Source organism: Scomber scombrus, chromosome 14 (assembly GCF_963691925.1).
Source record: "Scomber scombrus chromosome 14, fScoSco1.1, whole genome shotgun sequence".
NCBI classification, from domain to species: domain Eukaryota; kingdom Metazoa; phylum Chordata; class Actinopteri; order Scombriformes; family Scombridae; genus Scomber; species Scomber scombrus.
Genome location: NC_084983.1, coordinates 15,653,897 through 15,672,224, shown reverse-complemented (window position 1 = coordinate 15,672,224; position 18,328 = coordinate 15,653,897). Strand labels below are relative to the sequence as shown.

The 18,328-nt window shown below is 37.6% G+C and overlaps 1 protein-coding gene across 1 annotated transcript in view; it reads left to right on the top strand.

Annotated features, from left to right (window-relative positions):
- myo7ab (myosin VIIAb) overlaps nucleotides 1-16,330 on the top strand; it is a 43,004-nt gene extending 26,674 nt beyond the window's left edge. The window contains exons 23-48 of the mRNA XM_062432507.1: nucleotides 1,277-1,486; nucleotides 2,696-2,872; nucleotides 3,009-3,098; nucleotides 3,703-3,830; nucleotides 4,924-5,050; nucleotides 5,587-5,706; nucleotides 6,165-6,338; nucleotides 7,225-7,452; nucleotides 8,079-8,249; nucleotides 8,323-8,440; nucleotides 8,554-8,680; nucleotides 9,578-9,747; nucleotides 9,859-10,049; nucleotides 10,185-10,309; nucleotides 10,422-10,579; nucleotides 11,937-12,090; nucleotides 12,958-13,113; nucleotides 13,262-13,367; nucleotides 13,722-13,835; nucleotides 14,171-14,258; nucleotides 14,391-14,497; nucleotides 14,691-14,876; nucleotides 15,184-15,300; nucleotides 15,429-15,512; nucleotides 15,998-16,117; nucleotides 16,238-16,330. Of these exons, the coding sequence (XP_062288491.1) occupies nucleotides 1,277-1,486; nucleotides 2,696-2,872; nucleotides 3,009-3,098; nucleotides 3,703-3,830; nucleotides 4,924-5,050; nucleotides 5,587-5,706; nucleotides 6,165-6,338; nucleotides 7,225-7,452; nucleotides 8,079-8,249; nucleotides 8,323-8,440; nucleotides 8,554-8,680; nucleotides 9,578-9,747; nucleotides 9,859-10,049; nucleotides 10,185-10,309; nucleotides 10,422-10,579; nucleotides 11,937-12,090; nucleotides 12,958-13,113; nucleotides 13,262-13,367; nucleotides 13,722-13,835; nucleotides 14,171-14,258; nucleotides 14,391-14,497; nucleotides 14,691-14,876; nucleotides 15,184-15,300; nucleotides 15,429-15,512; nucleotides 15,998-16,117; nucleotides 16,238-16,330 (3,639 nt within the window). The remainder of the gene's footprint in view (nucleotides 1-1,276; nucleotides 1,487-2,695; nucleotides 2,873-3,008; nucleotides 3,099-3,702; nucleotides 3,831-4,923; nucleotides 5,051-5,586; nucleotides 5,707-6,164; nucleotides 6,339-7,224; nucleotides 7,453-8,078; nucleotides 8,250-8,322; nucleotides 8,441-8,553; nucleotides 8,681-9,577; nucleotides 9,748-9,858; nucleotides 10,050-10,184; nucleotides 10,310-10,421; nucleotides 10,580-11,936; nucleotides 12,091-12,957; nucleotides 13,114-13,261; nucleotides 13,368-13,721; nucleotides 13,836-14,170; nucleotides 14,259-14,390; nucleotides 14,498-14,690; nucleotides 14,877-15,183; nucleotides 15,301-15,428; nucleotides 15,513-15,997; nucleotides 16,118-16,237) is intronic.
- The last annotated feature ends 1,998 nt before the right edge of the window (nucleotides 16,331-18,328 follow it).

Here is an 18,328-nt window from a genome sequence, read left to right as displayed (position 1 = left end):
TTTTGGTGATTCTTTTTTACTTTGACACCACCATGAGATTCATTATTGTTGTTCAGAGTGAAATATCGTGATACACAATGGATGGATTGCATTTTTATTTTCCCCTCAGGATGAATTTTGATAACTTTGGTGATCCCTTAGGGCAGAGGTGTCAAACTCATTTTCATTCAATGGCCACATACATTTGATCTCATGTGGGCCGGACCATTGAAAAAATGGAAGGAAGGAGGGGAAGAAAAGAAGACAGGAAGGACGGAAGGAAGGAAGGAAGGAAGGAAGGAAGGAAGGAAGGAAGGAAGGAAGGAAGGAAGGAAGGAAGGAAGGAAGGAAGGAAGGAAAGAAAATAAGACAGGAAGGAAGGAGGGAAGGACAGATGGAAGGAAGGAAGAAAGGGAGGGCGGAAGGAAGGAAGGAAGGAAGGTAGGAAGGAAAAAAGGCAGGAAGGAAAAAAAGACAGGAAGGAAAGTGGGCCGGATTGGACCCCTCAGCGGGCCGGTTGTGCGGTGGTGAAAACGATGATTCAAAGGGTCCGTGACTGACAGGGGCCCTAAAAAAATATTAGAACATTAAATTGTTTTATTACCATATCATCATTAATAGACAGTAATAGAACATTTCATTTACAATTAAACTAACGCTTTATTTGTATGCAGAATGTTACATATCTACACAGTGTTATATTATCATAGCTCAATGTCAGTAAATATTGTACAGTTAGTATTGGACTGTGAGTAGTTGCAAGCCTTCACAGGTAGAGGTGTTGTTACATAAATTGCACCTGGTTGGCGGGACCTGTGTGTCGTGGTGGAGCCCAATGTGATATCTTTCCCTAGCGGCGCCCCTGCATGTTTACCATGGGCTAAAATCAATGTTGAAATCCAGTATGTCCACAAACTGTGACTGCATTTCAGAAACAGAGCTATAAACACTGAGGAAACACTGGCTTTAAATATTTAAATCTAGAAATGTCTTTTATCATAAGGCCATATTTCAACCTGTGCAACACTTTGGTTTATGATCAAATACCTTCAAAGCTGCTGACATTCCTCTCATTTCTGTTCATTTAATGTTAATTTAATTAATGGAAAAGTAGTAATCTGCTTTTAAATGTATGTGCAGAATGTATACATAAAATTCTTTCAGGTTTGCCTCAACATTTTAAAAATATGTCAGGTTTCGATAAAATATCCAAAAAATATTACATTGTAAATTGTGGAAGATGTTGCGGTAATGACAGAAATCGGTCAAAATACTTAACCCTAACCCTGTCCCTCAGGACTTGGAGAATATTCCTCACTGTGAGGATGCTGAAGAAGAGGAGCTGAATGAAGCCCCACCGCTACCCGATGAGGAGGATGAGGATTTGTCCGAGTACAAGTTCTCTAAGTTTGCAGCCACCTACTTCCAGGGTGTTTCCACTCACACCTACATCAGACGGCCGCTGAAACAACCTCTGCTTTTTCACGAGGACGAAGGAGACCAACTGGTGAGACTTTTGATTTCTAACATAAACCCTTCTTCATCTGCCAGACGTCCACTGAGTTTTTTATTTTTTTATTTTTTGTATGTATATAATTATGTGGTATCAATTGTAAAATTTACAGTTATATTTTTTTATATATTTTAAATATTTATCTCACTTTACTCACATTTGGTTAATTTTTCTTTCACTGGAGACAGAATTTCATGTAGAACATAAGTAATTAAATTAAAAATCTGAACACTATCTATATGTTAAATCTAAATATTAAATCTAAATCTAAAAATGAGCTAAATGTAGAAAAGTGAGCCAAATATTCAAAATATATCAGCTATAAAACTGTAACTGAAATTTTACAATCAGTGCCCCAAATATGATACTGAAATGTTTCATATCCTCAAACAAAATTTAACACAGAACATAGTTTTAAGCAAAAACACCAACCGGGCCTGTGTGAAAAAAGGTATCTGCCTCCATAATCTACCTAATCCTAAACTAACCATATGCTGCCAGTCCTGCCAAATCTACACATCACAAAAATAGAATAGCCTCTTCTTAAACGACATCTTAAATGTTATATTTCATCAACTAAAGGAGATTTGTTGGAGAGAAAAGTGAAAAAATGAGAGTAAAGTAGATTGCTGTCTGCGTACTGCATATTAATTAAAAAGGGAAATATATATATATATATATATATATATATAGTTATAATGAGGACACATTTCTTCTTATAATATATGTAAACACAATTGTCATTTAAGTTGGGAAAATGCAAAATATTTTCTTCATACACGTTTTGTAATTAAAACAAGATGAAAATATCAGTTATTAAACCAGATTATAACACCAAAGTTTTCTTGTTATAATATTTTTGTTATATCCAGATAGTTACACCTTGTCATAACATTTAATGTGTTTGTTTTTCTCATTATAATTAGATGTTTTGCCATTATAAAAGGATAATTTTCACTCTATAATAACAAAAATATGAGAAATTTCTCTTGAAAATAACATTTTACAAGTAGATTTTTTCATTTAATTTAACCAAGTTACACAATATATGAAGTAAGTTAACAGAGTCTGCTTTGTAATAATGAATATTGGTATTATTGTTGATTGTTTGATATTAAAATAGTTATTAAAGTACCTTATGTACATATGATAAGAAAATTATGCACTTTTATATGTATATTATATTATATATCTGTCCTGCAGGCTGCATTAGCCGTGTGGATCACCGTGTTGAGGTTCATGGGAGACCTGCCTGAGCCAAAATGCCAGATGGTCATTAACGACGGCAGCGAGAAGATCCCTGTCATGACCAAGATCTACGAGACGCTCGGCAAGAGGACTTACAAGAGGGAGCTGCAGGAGCTGCAGGTGGAAGGAGAGGTGAGAAGAGGAGAGAAAAATATTTCTTGAGTGTGGTTGTTAACATTTAGAAGACAGCAACTGTGGCAGACGAAGCAGCGATGTGATCTACAACCAGACATAAAACATCATCATTTCCCCGTGTTTATATCTACAGAACAGCTCCATAGACACCCAGAAGAGGAACAGCGTCAGACATAAACTTGTTTCTCTCACCCTGAAGAGGAAATCCAAGATCACTGAGGAGGTGAGACTCATACCGTGGTTGTTACAGTGAACTAAAACTAAACTCAAGGTGTGGGAAAAAAAACATTTTGGTAACTGAAATCAAATTAAAAAATAGACTTTTAGAAAGACAAACAAAATGAAAAAACAACTGAAACAATACTGTGCACTAAAGAGAATAAAATAACCAGAAAATATCTTTAGTTTTAGTCTTTGCCAACTTGGTCACATTTGTTTTCTTTGATATATGTTGCACCATCTCATCTTTTTATTCTATGTCATCCTTTTTTATTGTTGCATGTGTCATTTTTTCATGATTTTTTAAATCTGTTTTTAAAGCACAAATGGAGTAGCACCTATAATCTTATTTTATGTAATATATAATGACAATAAAGCTTTCTATTCTACTCTATTTTTACTGTTATAGGGAATTAAAACTGAACTCAAAACTAAAACTAGGTGTCAAAAACACAGATTTTAGAAAGAAAAACAAAATGAAAAACCAATTGAAACAATATTCTGTTCTTAGAAAACTAAATAGAATAAAATTAAAATAAACAGAAAATATCTTTAGTTTTAGTCTTTGCCAACTTGGTCACATTTGTTTTCTTTGATATCTGTTGCAGGTCACCAGGCGGCTCACAGAGAGCGACTACGCCCTCCAGGGGAACAGCATGCTGGAGGATCGACCCACCTCCAACCTGGAGAAGCTTCACTTCATCATCGGAAACGGCATCTTGCGTCCCGCCCTCAGGTGACCTATGAGCTTTAATGATCATCATCATCATCACCAAAATACCAGACTACTGCGACCCATCAGCCACGTGCAATAAAAACTCATATGAAAGTCTAAGTCCTTGCTAGAAGCCTTTTTAGGAAGCTGAATTGTTCATGTTCATAACACCCTGCGGCACCATTGTGTCGGATAAAATAAATCACACACATATGAAAATGAAAACTCACCTCCTAATGAGCAGACCAAAACAAACCCCCAAAAAACAGGAGCAGAGGAAATGTTATCATAATTCATCAATCTGCAGTGAGGAAACACCAGAGGTAGAATAAATATGTTAAAATGAAGAATACCCAAATAAAATAAAAGATTAATGATGATAATAAAATAAAGTGTGAGGTGGGGGTATTATAAGGAAAATTAAAGATAAAAAAGAAAAGAAAATAACAAAAACAACTAAAGAGGAAATGTGATGAAGTAAAACCAGACATGAAAGGTGGAAAACAATCAGGACATAAAAATAAGAATAAAGAAGAATAAAAAGACGAATAAAGAAGAATAAAAAGACGAATAAAGAAGAATAAAAAGAAAAAGTATAAGTAGTAATAATAGGCTAAAACATAAAATAAATGAAAGACGAATAAATAAAATAAAAGTTCAATTGCAAGCCAGATTTAAAAGGTAGGATTTAAGTGTGGTTTTATATGATGGAGGTGGTTAGTTAGTCGCCTTTAATTTACATTTGACTGGATAAAGTTTAAGATGAGTCGTCAAAAGTGTACATTTTGACGTAAAAATACTCAAATATTATTATTCTTACACATATGAAGCATGTAAAGAGATCCTTAAGAGGTAAGTTTGAGCTAATAATAGTGTTGTAATGTAGAATGATCCTCTTGGGACCATGAATATGTGTATATGGTTTTTCAAGGCATAATTAAATTTCCTTTAATCAAACTAACTATTTTTCCTCTCTCTCTCTCTCTCTCTCTCTCTCTCTCTCTCTCTCTCTCTCTCTCTCTCTCTCTCTCTCTCTCTCTCTCTCTCTCTCTCTCTCTCTCTCTCTCTCTCTCTCTCTCTCTCTCTCTCTCTTTCTCTCTCTCTCTCTGTTTAGGGATGAGATCTACTGTCAGATCTGCAAACAGCTGACTCAGAATCCTTCAAAGAGCAGCCACGCTCGCGGGTGGATCCTGCTGTCCCTCTGCGTCGGCTGCTTCGCCCCCTCCGAAAAATTTGTCAAAGTAAGAAACATTTGAGATTACTGATTAAAAAAACAATCTTACTGTAACTGAAAATGAATAATGTGTTACTGAAATGAGATTTTGTTCTGGTGATGTTTTCTGTCTATAAACATTTAATACCAATAATTAACTATAATTACTTTACATTGATCCCATAATTAAAAAAAAAAAAATCCAGCAAAAAGACATTAAAAAAAGGAAATATACACAGTGTAACATTGAGAAATGAATCCAGACTGAACAGAGCAGAGGGAAAAAAATAAATCCTGTGTTTACTGGAGTGATGAAAATCCAATCGAGGGAATTGAGGACAGATGGATTACTATTATTAGAGTAATTAAAGGAAATAAAATCACTGTTAGATACAGCTGTTGGTGATTTACCTTACATATTGAATCCATTTGACTGTTATCAGTTATCTAAAATGTCAGCTTAGCTCATAAATAGAAGATATTTTATCCTTTTACTGCATTTAAAAGGACCTTTTTACTCACTTTCACACTGTTTTTCCATCTCCACTGCTTCTCTGTTGTCAGTACTTACGGACATTTTTAGTTAACGGTCCGCCCGGTTACGCTCCATACTGCGAGGAAAGGTTGAGGAGGACGTTTGTCAACCGCACGAGGACCCAGCCGCCGTCCTGGTTGGAATTACAGGTACTGAACACACCTGTCGCTCTCTGTCACGAGTTTTCTGCTGACTTCCCTCCAAACGCCCTCACATCTCTTCTCACATTTAAATCCTGTAACTATACCATCCAATAACTATAACCAATATCTCATATGTACACACTAATTAATGCATCTTTCAAATGTAATTTGACTTTAAACTGCAAACTGCCCTCGAAGTAGATTAATTACTTCCTGAGATGTTAAACTTTTATTAGATGTTTTTATGCCTCTTATTTGTTGATTGCTTATTTTTTTTAATGCTGATTATCTAATTATAAGTGTTGGAAAAAGAAATCTGCATCTCATTGAGACTACAGTTAAATAATGGATAAAGAGAGAGGGGAAAAAAGTACTTGAATTAAGCTGATTTTCAGTTTTGTGCCAAATTATTGCTAAGAAATGTACATTTATAGGTCATTGAATGTTTTTTTATCACTTCCCAGGCCACTAAGTCGAAGAAGCCCATCATGCTTCCAGTAACATTCATGGACGGCACCACTAAGACCCTCCTGGCAGACTCGGCCACCACCGCCAGCGAGCTGTGCAACGCTCTGGCGGACAAGATCAGCCTCAAAGATCGCTTCGGCTTCTCGCTCTACATCGCTCTGTTTGACAAGGTATAACTGGGATTAGACCAGTATATAATACGTGTATAATATATAGAGCTGCAACGGTGATTCACTAATCGACAGGATAGAAATTGGCAACTTTTTTCATAATCAATTAATCAATTCAATTTTCAAGGGGAAAAAAACACATTAAGTTTCTCTTGTGGGAGAATTAGTTGCTTTTCCTCGTGTTACATCTTAGTAAATTACATACCGACAGATATCAAGGAAGCCAGTTAACTAAATATGTTTAAAAGAAAGCAAAAAAAAAAACTTTACCTCTTCACTTTTGCCTTTAACTAACTTTTTTGACAGCCGTCTTCCCACTGAGGCATTACTGAACATTTCTATTAAAATGTTGTTTTGGATTTTATATATTCAATTTATTTTATTTCTTAGGTACTTTTACTGTGTACTATTTTTATTTTCCATTTTATTTTCCATTTTCCTTTTCTTTCTTTCTTCTTTATTTTCTTCTTTTTTAACATTTTTTATGTGAAGCACTTGGTGTATTTAATTTATTTTGTTGTAAAGCACTTTGAGCTGCATTTCCTGTTTGAGGGTGCTTTAAATATATATTTTCATTATTATTATCATTATTATTAGTACATATTTTTGGATTTTGGATTGTTGCTTGGTCAGAATAAGGCATATGATGACGTTAACTTCAGCTCCTGAAATGCTCTTATTAGTATTCAAAGGCACAGTTGTCTGATGGCTTGCGGACCAAATGATTTACCAACTAATTAGGAAAATAATTAGCAGATTAATTGATAATGGATTTAATCATTAATTTCAATAATATGCCAGCACATTAACAAAAATCATCCAGTATTGTTACGATATGATGGAGGTTGTATATTCTAATCAGGACTGAAAATGCTGCTTTTTCCAGGTGTCATCATTGGGCAGCGGCAGTGACCACGTCATGGACGCTGTGTCCCAGTGTGAGCAGTACGCTAAGGAGCAGGGCGCCCAGGAGAGGAACGCTCCCTGGAGGCTTTTCTTCAGGAAGGAGATTTTCAACCCGTGGCACAACCCGGCCGAGGACTACGTCGCCACAAACCTCATTTACCAGCAGATTGTACGAGGGGTGAAGTTTGGAGAGTACCGCTGTGAGAGGGTGAGCAGATCCTGTGCACAAACTTTAAAAAGTCACATCAGCTCTATTTGCTCATTAAATGAAATTGAAATTATGAGCCGCCTACAGATGAAAAACATGTATTCAGGCTATCTAAGTTTGAGTTTGAGTCTAAAATTGATGAAGTTTAAATTTTGACCTGATGATGGCGCTAGATGAAAGGTTAAGGAAATATCAGGACCAAGTTAATAAGGTACATCATCTGACAACCATGATTGTCTGTCTTAGGCCCGTCATCTCACAACATCCGATTTTTTTTGTTATTAGGAAAAAGAAAATTATTTACAGCATGTGCTGAAATGTTTTTGTTGGGCTGATAATAATTATATTATAAATAATTATAAATATATCCTTCTATGAAGCTGGACTTTGGCCAAAACTGTGAGCGGTACTGAAGCAAATTAAACCTTTATTGTTAATAAAACAAATATAATATTTAAACCCTATATTTCATACTGTTGAGCTTCAAATTTGAGTTAGACTCTTTAGATTTAACACAAATCTGGAGCAAAAAAAAACACAGCTGCACGAGCTAAAAGGAAATTTAAGAAGTCAGAGACTATTTCTGGCATTGGTTTTGATCTCTTCGCTCTGCCTCTTTCCTAAAGGAGGAGGATCTGGCAGAACTGGCCTCTCAGCAGTACTACGTGGACTATGGCGTAGAGGTCCTCCAGGACCGCCTGCTGAGCCTCATCCCCTCCTACATCCCCGACAGAGAAATCAACTCAACGAAGACCCCAGAGAAATGGGTTCAACTTATCATCAACGCCCACAAAAAGGTGAGGAAAACCAAGACTTTGTGTGTTTTTTCATGAGTTGTGTGAAGATGACTAACCAGCGCTAAATGTTCAGGGATTACACTTGAAGAGGAGGATCAACACGCAGAAGGTGAAGGAGGACGTGGTGGATTTTGCCCGTTTAAAGTGGCCTTTACTCTTCTCACGCTTCTACGAGGCCTTTAAATTCTCAGGTTGGTGATGCCAGAGCGCCAACAGGCAAACATACACTAGTTCTTATTGTTAACTATGTTTTATTGTGTGTGTTTGTGTTTTCTAATGGATATATTAATGTCTGTTCACACAGGACCCAGCCTGCCCAAGAACGACGTGATCGTGGCGGTGAACTGGACCGGGGTTTACTTCGTGGACGAGCAGGAGCAGGTTCTTCTGGAGCTTTCTTTCCCCGAGATCACAGCTGTGTCCAGCAGCAGGTATGACACATCATCATTATCATCAACAACACATGAAGCAACACTGATAATAAACACACAGTATATCAAAATTATGCAAAATGGTACCAGTAAAAGTTTGGATGCACCTTCCTGTTCACTTTAAGGAGAAAGTGTTTGAGTGTTTATGTGTTTATGTATGAGCAATTTCATCCAAAGTGAGATTTGAAAATATTACAAAAACACGAGCTCAAGCAGTTTATCAATATATCCTGATGAAGAGATGAGGGAGAATGAGAATATTTATTTATTCATTACATCATACTTATTTTGATTCATTTTCCAACAAAAAAATAATTTTGTAGGCACAAAAGCTAACATGTTCATTAACCAAAATTTTAGCTTTTTTCTTTTTTGCATAGAAACATTTGCTCTATGTTAGCATTTATCTTAAATTAGCTTATAAATTAGCTCTAGCATTGCTATAATTTGAAAATAAAGAACAACTGAAGCAGATGCAAACGCCTTTTCTCACGCTTTGAAGAATTTTAACTTTTTATGTAGAAAATGTAATTTTCATATGATTGAGTTGTGACCTTCTGACATCATTTTTACCAATAATTTGGGCCATGCTCTTAATATCAGCTTCTTACAATTGAGCTTGTTTTATTGTTCGTTTTTAAACTCGCAGTTCTATAACTTCTGAATTGGATAAAGGTTTTTAACTTAAATTGTGGTACTGTTGTGACTGTCATTATCAATCAACAGGAAAGGGGGGAAAAAATGTGCATTTCTTTAAAAATGTATCCCAAAGTTGAAATAATTACCCCTTAATGATTAGGACCTTCTATTTTTGTGAGCTACTGCATGACATCTATGTTTTTGTAATTTTAATTTAAACATTAGTAAAAGTCTATTGATGTAAATTTGATTTTCCAGAGGGGGTAAACTCCAGGGTCAGAGTTTCACCCTGGCCACCATGAAAGGAGACGAGTACACGTTCACCTCCAACAACGCAGAGGACATCCGCGACCTGGTGGTCACCTTCCTCGAGGGTTTGAGGAAGAAGTCCAAGTATGTGGTCGGACTGCTGGACTGTCCCAACCCCGGTGAGACTCAGCAAGTGTTTGAAAATGAAAAAAAAGAAGAAGCATTTTTTGGGGGGAGTTCTTTGTATAATTGGGCTTTCTTTGTGTATGTTTTTGTTTTGTATCGCCCAGTGGGAGTAGATTCATCATTCCTGAGTTTCACCAAGGGGGATCTGATCATCTTGGACGAACATGACGGAGAGCAGGTGATGAACTCCGGCTGGGCTCACGGCATCAACGACAGGACCAAACACAGAGGGGACTTCCCCGCCGACTGTGTCTACATCCTGCCGACTATCACCAGACCGCAGTATGACATAGTGGTGAGAATAATCAACTTCTCGTATCTGTAGATTCACTTTAGATTTGGTCTTTTTCTTCTAATCACTCATTCGTCTCATCTCGGTCACAAGTTTTCTGTCTTCTTTTGACTCTTTCTTTCTCTTTCTGCGTCTCAGGCTCTCGTCACTATGACTCCTGATCAGAGGCGAGAGTCCATCAGCGTGTCCCTGAGTAACGTCTCTGACAACGAGGACAAAACCAAGGCCTACACGCTGGAGGAGTTCTCCTACGACTACTTCAGGTGTGTTTTACCAACTCTTTACATACACAGATATTAATCAGGCATCTTACTCCATGTTTTAAAACTATATTAAGCTGCATTATCCAAACATGTTTCTTCTCCTTGTTTCCAGACCTCCTCCTAAGAGCACTCTGAGCAGGGTGATGATCTCTAAAGCTCGAGGGAAGGAGCGTCTGTGGGGCTGCAGCAGGGAGCCTGTCAAACAGCCTCTGCTGAAGAAGGTCCTGGCCCACGAGGAGCTCTCGCAGGAGGCCTGTCTGGCTTTCATAGATATTCTTTTAATGTAAGATGAACGGGTTATGTTGTGTGTTTCGATCTTTCTTCTCTTTAAAACCTTTTCTCCAAACTTACCAGGACCTAATACGTATAATTCAGGCCTCCAAATGAGTCAAATCAAGTCTTCTATGTTTCAACATTACAGTTTTTTTAGTGCTGAAGTCCCTCTTTTTGTTACTATACTTCCACCACAGCTCAACAGGGAAACACTAAGAGGGATGTTAAAAAGACTGTAAATGTGTCAGATATTCACTTGATATGACTAACTCAGACTGCTGAAGCCTCATATAAGCTTCACATCTACTTTTAAATGACTGTGTGGACACACTGTGGATTTTGGCCTCCATCATTTACATTAAAACATTTAAAGGGGATTTTTTAATATCCAGTATGAGCAGGAAAACCTTTTTCAGTGTTCATATGGGCAAGACAGACTTATCCTTTAAGAGCATTTTAACTATGGCTTTACATGGTGCTGAAAATGATGGTGAATACATTTAACTTTGCACATTTATCTGTCTATAAGACGTATTATATATTAAAAATCAATCAAACCTTTGTTTAAAACTCAAAGAATCATTGAGGTTGTGTGATGTCGAGTTACAAACGCCTTTAAAAATGAAAAAAAAAAAAAAAACACAAATCAAAATCAGTTAAAATAATGTAGAGTTGTAGTACAGTGTGAAACAGGGAGATTAGTAGTCAGGGTTTTAAAATACGTCACACAGCTGTTTTTGTTTTGTTTAAACTGTAATTATGTGTGTTTCATTTGCTGTCATGTTGTATGGAAATTGTCTGAAAACACTAAACACAAAGATGATCATCTCAACAAAAAATAAATGATCTGTTGGTCGAACACCTCATCCTATTTGATTTTACCCGATGGCAAATAGCCACTAGACATTCATTTACATACACATACATATTTATTACCCAAAAAGTCATGTCACACAAGGGTCACACATCTCTACAACACAGGAAATTGGGGTCTTAAGCCTTAAATAATCCACCGACCACTTAACCACGTCCTGCCCTTTCCAAGACCCCAAACTTTTACCGTATCTGGGTACAGATCAGGAACCTGTGACCATCAGACCGCCTTATCCTTACATGCACCAAGGTGAGGATAAGGGGCAGTAAACGTCATTACAGTAGCATTTGCTGCTTCTTTACCTTTACATTTATTTTGCAGATTTCTTTGCTAAGCAGGTCCAAAATGTCTTATCCAATCTCTGTTTTAGAAGGTGGTTTGGCCTCATTTAAAACATCATTATACAAATCAATCAATCACTCACACTGTACTGTTTCTCATGACCTGATGTCACGTTGATGTCCTTAACTGTGTCCGTACCTATAATGAAGTATATGGGCGACTACCCATCCAAACGAGTTCGCTCCGTCAACGAGCTCACCGATCAGATCTTTGAAGGAGCGCTGAAGGCCGAGCCGCTCAAAGACGAGATCTTCTGTCAGATTCTCAAACAGCTCACCGATAATCAGATCAAGTTAGTCTGAAACACACGCGCACGCACACACACACACACACACACACACACATACACACACACACACACACAGAAATCTCAAAGGTGTAAAGTATGTAACAGAGCGTCATGCTGCCTTTAAGAAGCTTTCACAGAGTCAGAATTATGAGTTCAGTATTTACCAACATAACTGAGACAGTTGAGATTATGATTCTAACGTTTTTGAGATGTGATAAAGTTTTTGTTTTTTTTAACATTTATTAAGGAAAGGCTAATGCATGAATACAGTAGGTACACTATATGGCCAAAAGTAAATGGACACCAGGACATAACAGCCACATGTGATTGTTAAACATGGGGCAATGAGGTGCAGTTATATCAGCCTCTTCTCTTCTTTTAGGTTTAAGAACATGACTTTGCATGAGTGAGGACTAATGATTATGTTAAATTTTTATTTAAATAGTCTGATATCACAAATCACAACTTTAAAACTTAAGTAAAAACTCCCTGAAATAATAAGAGACTTTAGAGGGAGCAGCAGAGGAGGGATCCTTCTTCTAAGACGGACACATGCATTAGATTTGTTGTTTCTGTTTTTTGCCTTTTTGATCCAGCACCTGTGAAAGTTTTTTGAAGTGCATACACTACACCCTGTTTTGCTGTTGATATTTTATTGCCTCAAGAACATATTTTTTGACCATTTACTCAGTTGGATCATTGCTCATCATTAGATCATTACTTCCTTTGTGTGTGTCTGCGTGTGTGTGTGTGTGTGTGTGTGTGTGTGTGTGTGTGTGTGTGTGTGTGTGTGTGTGTGTGTGTGTGTGTGTGTGTGTGTGTGTGTGTGTGTGTCTGTGTGTATGTGTGTCTGTGTGTGTGTGTGTGTAGATACAGTGAGGAGAAGGGCTGGGAGCTGCTCTGGCTCTGCACTGGTTTGTTTCCTCCCAGTAACATCTTGCTGCCTCACGTCCAGAAGTTCCTTCAGGCTAAGAAACATTATCCACTGGCTCCAGACTGCATGCAGCGGCTACAGAAAGCCTTACGGTAACACACACACACACACACACACACACACACACACACACACACACACACACACACACACACACACACGTCTCTTTCTTCTAGTCCAAATAAACTCCTCCTGCTCTGTTTTACTCTACATTCATCTCTCCTCTTTTATTTGTTGTAGAAATGGGTCGAGAAAGTACCCTCCTCACCTGGTGGAGGTGGAGGCCATCCAGCACAAAACCACTCAGATCTTCCACAAGGTTTACTTCCCCGATGACTCGGACGAGGTGAGTAACGACTAAAAAATGCAAAACATATATTATAACATAACATACAATAACTGCAAGAATGAGCTTTTATTTTAAAAATCAACACCCGGATTCAGTCGAGACGTTTTTGATTCTATCCAAAGGGGTTCTGAATGATTTTTATGAGTCTTAAAAGTCAGAAAGAAAATGAATCAATATAATTACTCAGTTTACTTTAATGGGAGATTCCACCCAAGAGCCTTGACGTTTTTATTATCATATACTGCACACAGCCCTCTATAAACCTGCTACACTGAAATTATTTGCTCTGAATTCACATTTTTTCCCCTCATAATTTCATATTGTCTGTCGTTTGTCGCTTTGCGTTCACAGGTGTTTGAAGTGGAGTCGAGCACCAAAGCCAAAGACTTCTGCCACAACATCTCCGGACGTCTGATGCTTAAATCCTCCGAGGGTTTCAGTCTTTTCGTCAAGATCACTGACAAGGTGAAAACGATATCTATGTTAGTGCTGCAGCATCAATATACTGTAAATGATATGTGTATATAAGATTTTTGGCAATACACTTATTGCTACTGCTCTCATGTTTGTCCATTTAATGTGTCACCACACTCAGCAGCAGATTAGCTTAGCTTAGCATAAAGAATAGAAAAAGGTGGAAACAGCTAGCCTGGCTCTTTCCTAGGCTAAAGAAATCTGCCAACTAAAGCTTGCAAATGATTATGCTATATCTTGTGTGTTTAATCTGTAGAGATGTATCATTGAGGGGTTATAATATAAACTTTGAGAACTTGAGTATTGTTATTTTGTGGTTTTTCCAGGTCATCAGTGTTCCTGATGGCGACTTCTTCTTCGACTTTGTGAGGCACCTGACCGACTGGATCAAGAAAGCCAGACACGTAAAAGAGGGTAAAAATAAAAATAAAAATCAACTACAGCTCTTCCAGCAAGAGAGCAGATTTTGTAAATGTGTCTTTCTCTTTCTATCTGTTTTGTTTTGTGTCTTGTTTGTAACAGTTTATCTTTATCAACTGTGTGCAGGTGCTGTGCCTTCGCTGACGTATCAGGTGTTCTTCATGAAGAAACTTTGGACGAACACGACGCCGGGAAAAGACTCCATGGCTGACTCCATCTTCCACTACTACCAAGTGAGCAGCCTCTGCGTCACCTCTAGAAATGCCCTAAAAATCTCATTTAAAACAGCTTAAAAACTGGATCAACATGATATAATAATTCCAGCTCTTTTTAAAAAGGAGCTTGGATGGTTTGTGCACATTTAGGCATTTAGGAAAACAGATGTGTAGTATTTGTAAAGAAAAGTGACAGTCCTCCTCTGTGCAGGAGCTGCCCAAGTACCTGCGTGGCTACCACAAGTGTTCGAAGGATGAGGTGCATCAGCTGGCAGCGCTCATCTACAGGGTGAAGTTTGAGGAGGAAAAATCCCACTTCCAAAACATTTCCAAGATCCTCAAAGAGCTCGTCCCTCAGGATCAGATCAGACATCTGTCCCCTGATGACTGGAAGAGGGTGAGCTGAATGAAGATTTTTGTGTACTTTAATGATGGAGAATAAGAAAACTTTGATTGAAGCATCTTTTTGTTCACAGTCCTCAAAGTTTAGTCATAAAAAAACTCAAGATCAGAGCTGAGTGTTCACATAGGTAATGATACATCAGAGTATATATGTTGGTCAATAAATTGAGTAATAAAAAAAAAGTATGGTGGTATTTCAAAATAAATACTGGCTCAATAACAGTCAAATAAGTTAAAAAAAACCCTAAAAATATGCAAATATAGACTGAAATCTCTCTGGTTTCTGTCTTTTCTGCTCTCAGTCCATCATGACACTGTTCAACAAGAACTCAGGGAAGACTCGAGAAGAAGCCAAACTCTCCTTCCTCAAAATCATCTACAAGTGGTCGACATTTGGTTCTGCCTTCTTTGAAATCAAGGTAAAGACATTAAATCGTAGTTCATAAAAGCTGATAAGATATTGAATTTGGGAAGTGTTGCTTATTATGTGTTTTTGATGTGTGTGAAATGGCTTTTAAAATTATTCTGTTTTGGGTTTTTTCTGCAGCAAACAACTGATCCAAATTACCCAGAAACCGTCTTGATAGCAATCAACAAACATGGAGTCAGTCTGATTGATCCAAAGACGAAGGTAGGTCCAGATTTATCCGTTTGTGCTCTTCAGTTTGTTTCCAAGGTTGTTACCTTAAATAAACATTAAAGTTAAAGAAAAATTAGTATCCTGTGATCCAAAAGATACAAAAGAGAACTTTTTGAATCAGCTGAAGTTACCTGTTGAAACCTTTTGGAAGTTTTAAGAACTTCATGACTCAAAAATACACCAAAACAAACGTTTAAAAACAAGATCTGGGATTTTAAACTCTACTAGTTAATGGTGCGTTCCGAGTTTCTGAGTTCCCAGTTGGAAACTTCTACCTGAGGACATGTTGCTATGGTGATTGTATGAGCAAAATACAGCGAAATGCATTTTTATCAACTGGTAACAATGGCTAACCGGGCTAGAACTGAATTTTCTGAAATCATGAACTGAAACACTTCAAATTCAGGCAGCATGTAGCATCATGGTGTGTTTTCATTCTGCATCTGTGCTCAACTGACTCGTTATGCTTCCTGTAGGACATCCTCACCACTCACCCCTTCACTAAAATCTCCAACTGGAGCAGCGGCAACACGTACTTCCACATCACCATCGGAAACCTGGTCCGAGGCAGCAAGCTCCTGTGTGAAACCTCGCTGGTGAGCCCGACATTTTTTAAATTACATCATCATCATCATGTGTGCAGCGGAGTCACTCATCCCGATGAATGAATATCAATTTAACTAAAAGTACATCTAATCTTTGAACTCCCCCATCAGGGCTACAAAATGGACGACCTCCTGACCTCTTACATCAGCCAGATGCTGACGACCATGACCAAACAACGGCCGCCCCGAAGCAACAGCAAGTGAGCAGACGGCTGGAAACTCATCGATTTGTGTGGCGGTCGGACGAGGCACGGTCAGTCAATCCTGCGTTTCCTGCACAGCGTGAATACAAACACACTCGTTTCATAAACTAACGTGTGTGTGTGTTATATTAAAATCGTCCCACCAGCTGTGACACTGTAATGCCAACGTTTTCATTTATCTTTATTGTGAATGGGCCCTGTCTTAAAACTCACCCTTTGCCTTTAAAATGACCTTTTTTCCCCCCTAGCGTGACACGTGTAAAGGCGGCAATGTAGACGCTGTCTCTATATATATATATAAACTGTGTGTCATGTTATCTGCCGTCGTCCTGCATCGTTTCATCAGTGAGGTCTCTCGATTTATGTACTGTAAAGTTTTTCCTTAATGAGCTTTCATTACAACTATTTTTACTATTTTGACTATCAGACAATCGAGCTGGATTCGCACAAACACACAAAAATAATGTCAGTCTGGGGCCGTATTCACAAAACATCTTAAGGCTTAAAAAAGCTCTTAACTGGTCGAGTTAATGTAGGACAAACTCTTAAAAAATAAGGCGCATGCCAGTTCTAATTTTAGTGCTTTTTTGGAGAGTTTTCCACAAAGCATTTTAGAGATAAAAGCAGCTCCTGAGTCTAAGAGAAGAGCCTTCAATGATACTGAAGTTTGTAAGGTGTAGTTTGATAGCAGGTGAGTTAAGGCTTCAATCAGTGTACCAAAAAATATTAAAAACAACCACAATAATACCAGAGATAAGAGTTTACGCAGCTCTCCACTACTGTGACACTGTAAAAAAAAAAAAAAAACAGTTTTAGAAATAGCGTAAAAACTGGTAAATAAGTCACATCGGTGTATAAGACGCAGTCTATTTTGAGGGATCTCGTGCTGGGAAACTTATAACATTTTTAAATTTACTTTTATTTGAATCAAATATTATACCTGCAACTATTGCTAATGTTTTGCTTAACTGAACTGAACCAGTACATTAACTCATAACAGTTCTGGTTAGGCTGGGTTTCAATTAAACCTTTTAAAGGAACACGGTAACTTTACATATTTGATACAGAGTGTAGCTGTATGCTTACTTGAGTCCCAAAAACTAATACATTTCACATTGTTAGTTTTGCAGAAGACATAATGTCTGAAAGTTGTTCAAAAAGTTAAAATATCAATTCCTAATCACACCTGAATTGAATCGACTTTGTATCGCAAAGCTAATCATTTAAAATGTATGTTGTTTCTGTGTGTGTCGGGGGGGGGGGTCCAACATGTAGATGCTTCACATTGACTGATACAGTCACCGCTCACCTGTCCCAGCTGATCACCGTGGAGACAGTGACGTAAAAAACATGATGTCATTTATAGCAAACGGGTCACAGCAGCTTTGTGAATCAGTCTTAAGAGGAACTTTTAGTGCCTTTTAGGGGAAAAACATGTTGAGATAAGATGCTCTGTGAATACGACCTCTGATAATTAAAAAAAGAAACCCTGACAACCAGCAAAGACTAAAACAAAAAAACCCAAAACTGTCTTTCTTGTTGCTTTTTGTTTATTTGTCTTGTAAGTAGATTCATTTTTCAGATGCATCCTTATTTATGCTCAGAGGTGTTAACATGTTTACCAAACCAGCAGCAAACATAGCAACACTTTTTAACATGTATTTTTAGATCAAATCTCTTCCTATTGTAGACCACACCAAAGCTAACCGATACTTCAACAGATAATCCTTCACCAATCAGTCGGTCATTTGGTTTGTTTGCTGCGAACGTTTACGAGGCGATCTGGATTTAAATTTAGCTGAAAGGGGAGAAAAAATATAAGCAGAAGGTATGTTTTTAGAGCGTTGTTTAGTCATGAATGTGCAAGGAAACGTGTGCCACAAAGTTCAAACACCACCTGTTTGTATCAGCTGATCCGCAGCAGTAGTTTAGGCTGTTTTATGTCCATGTAAACCCGTTAAAGTACTGTAGCTGGTCAATGATCTCAATGTGTTCTTGG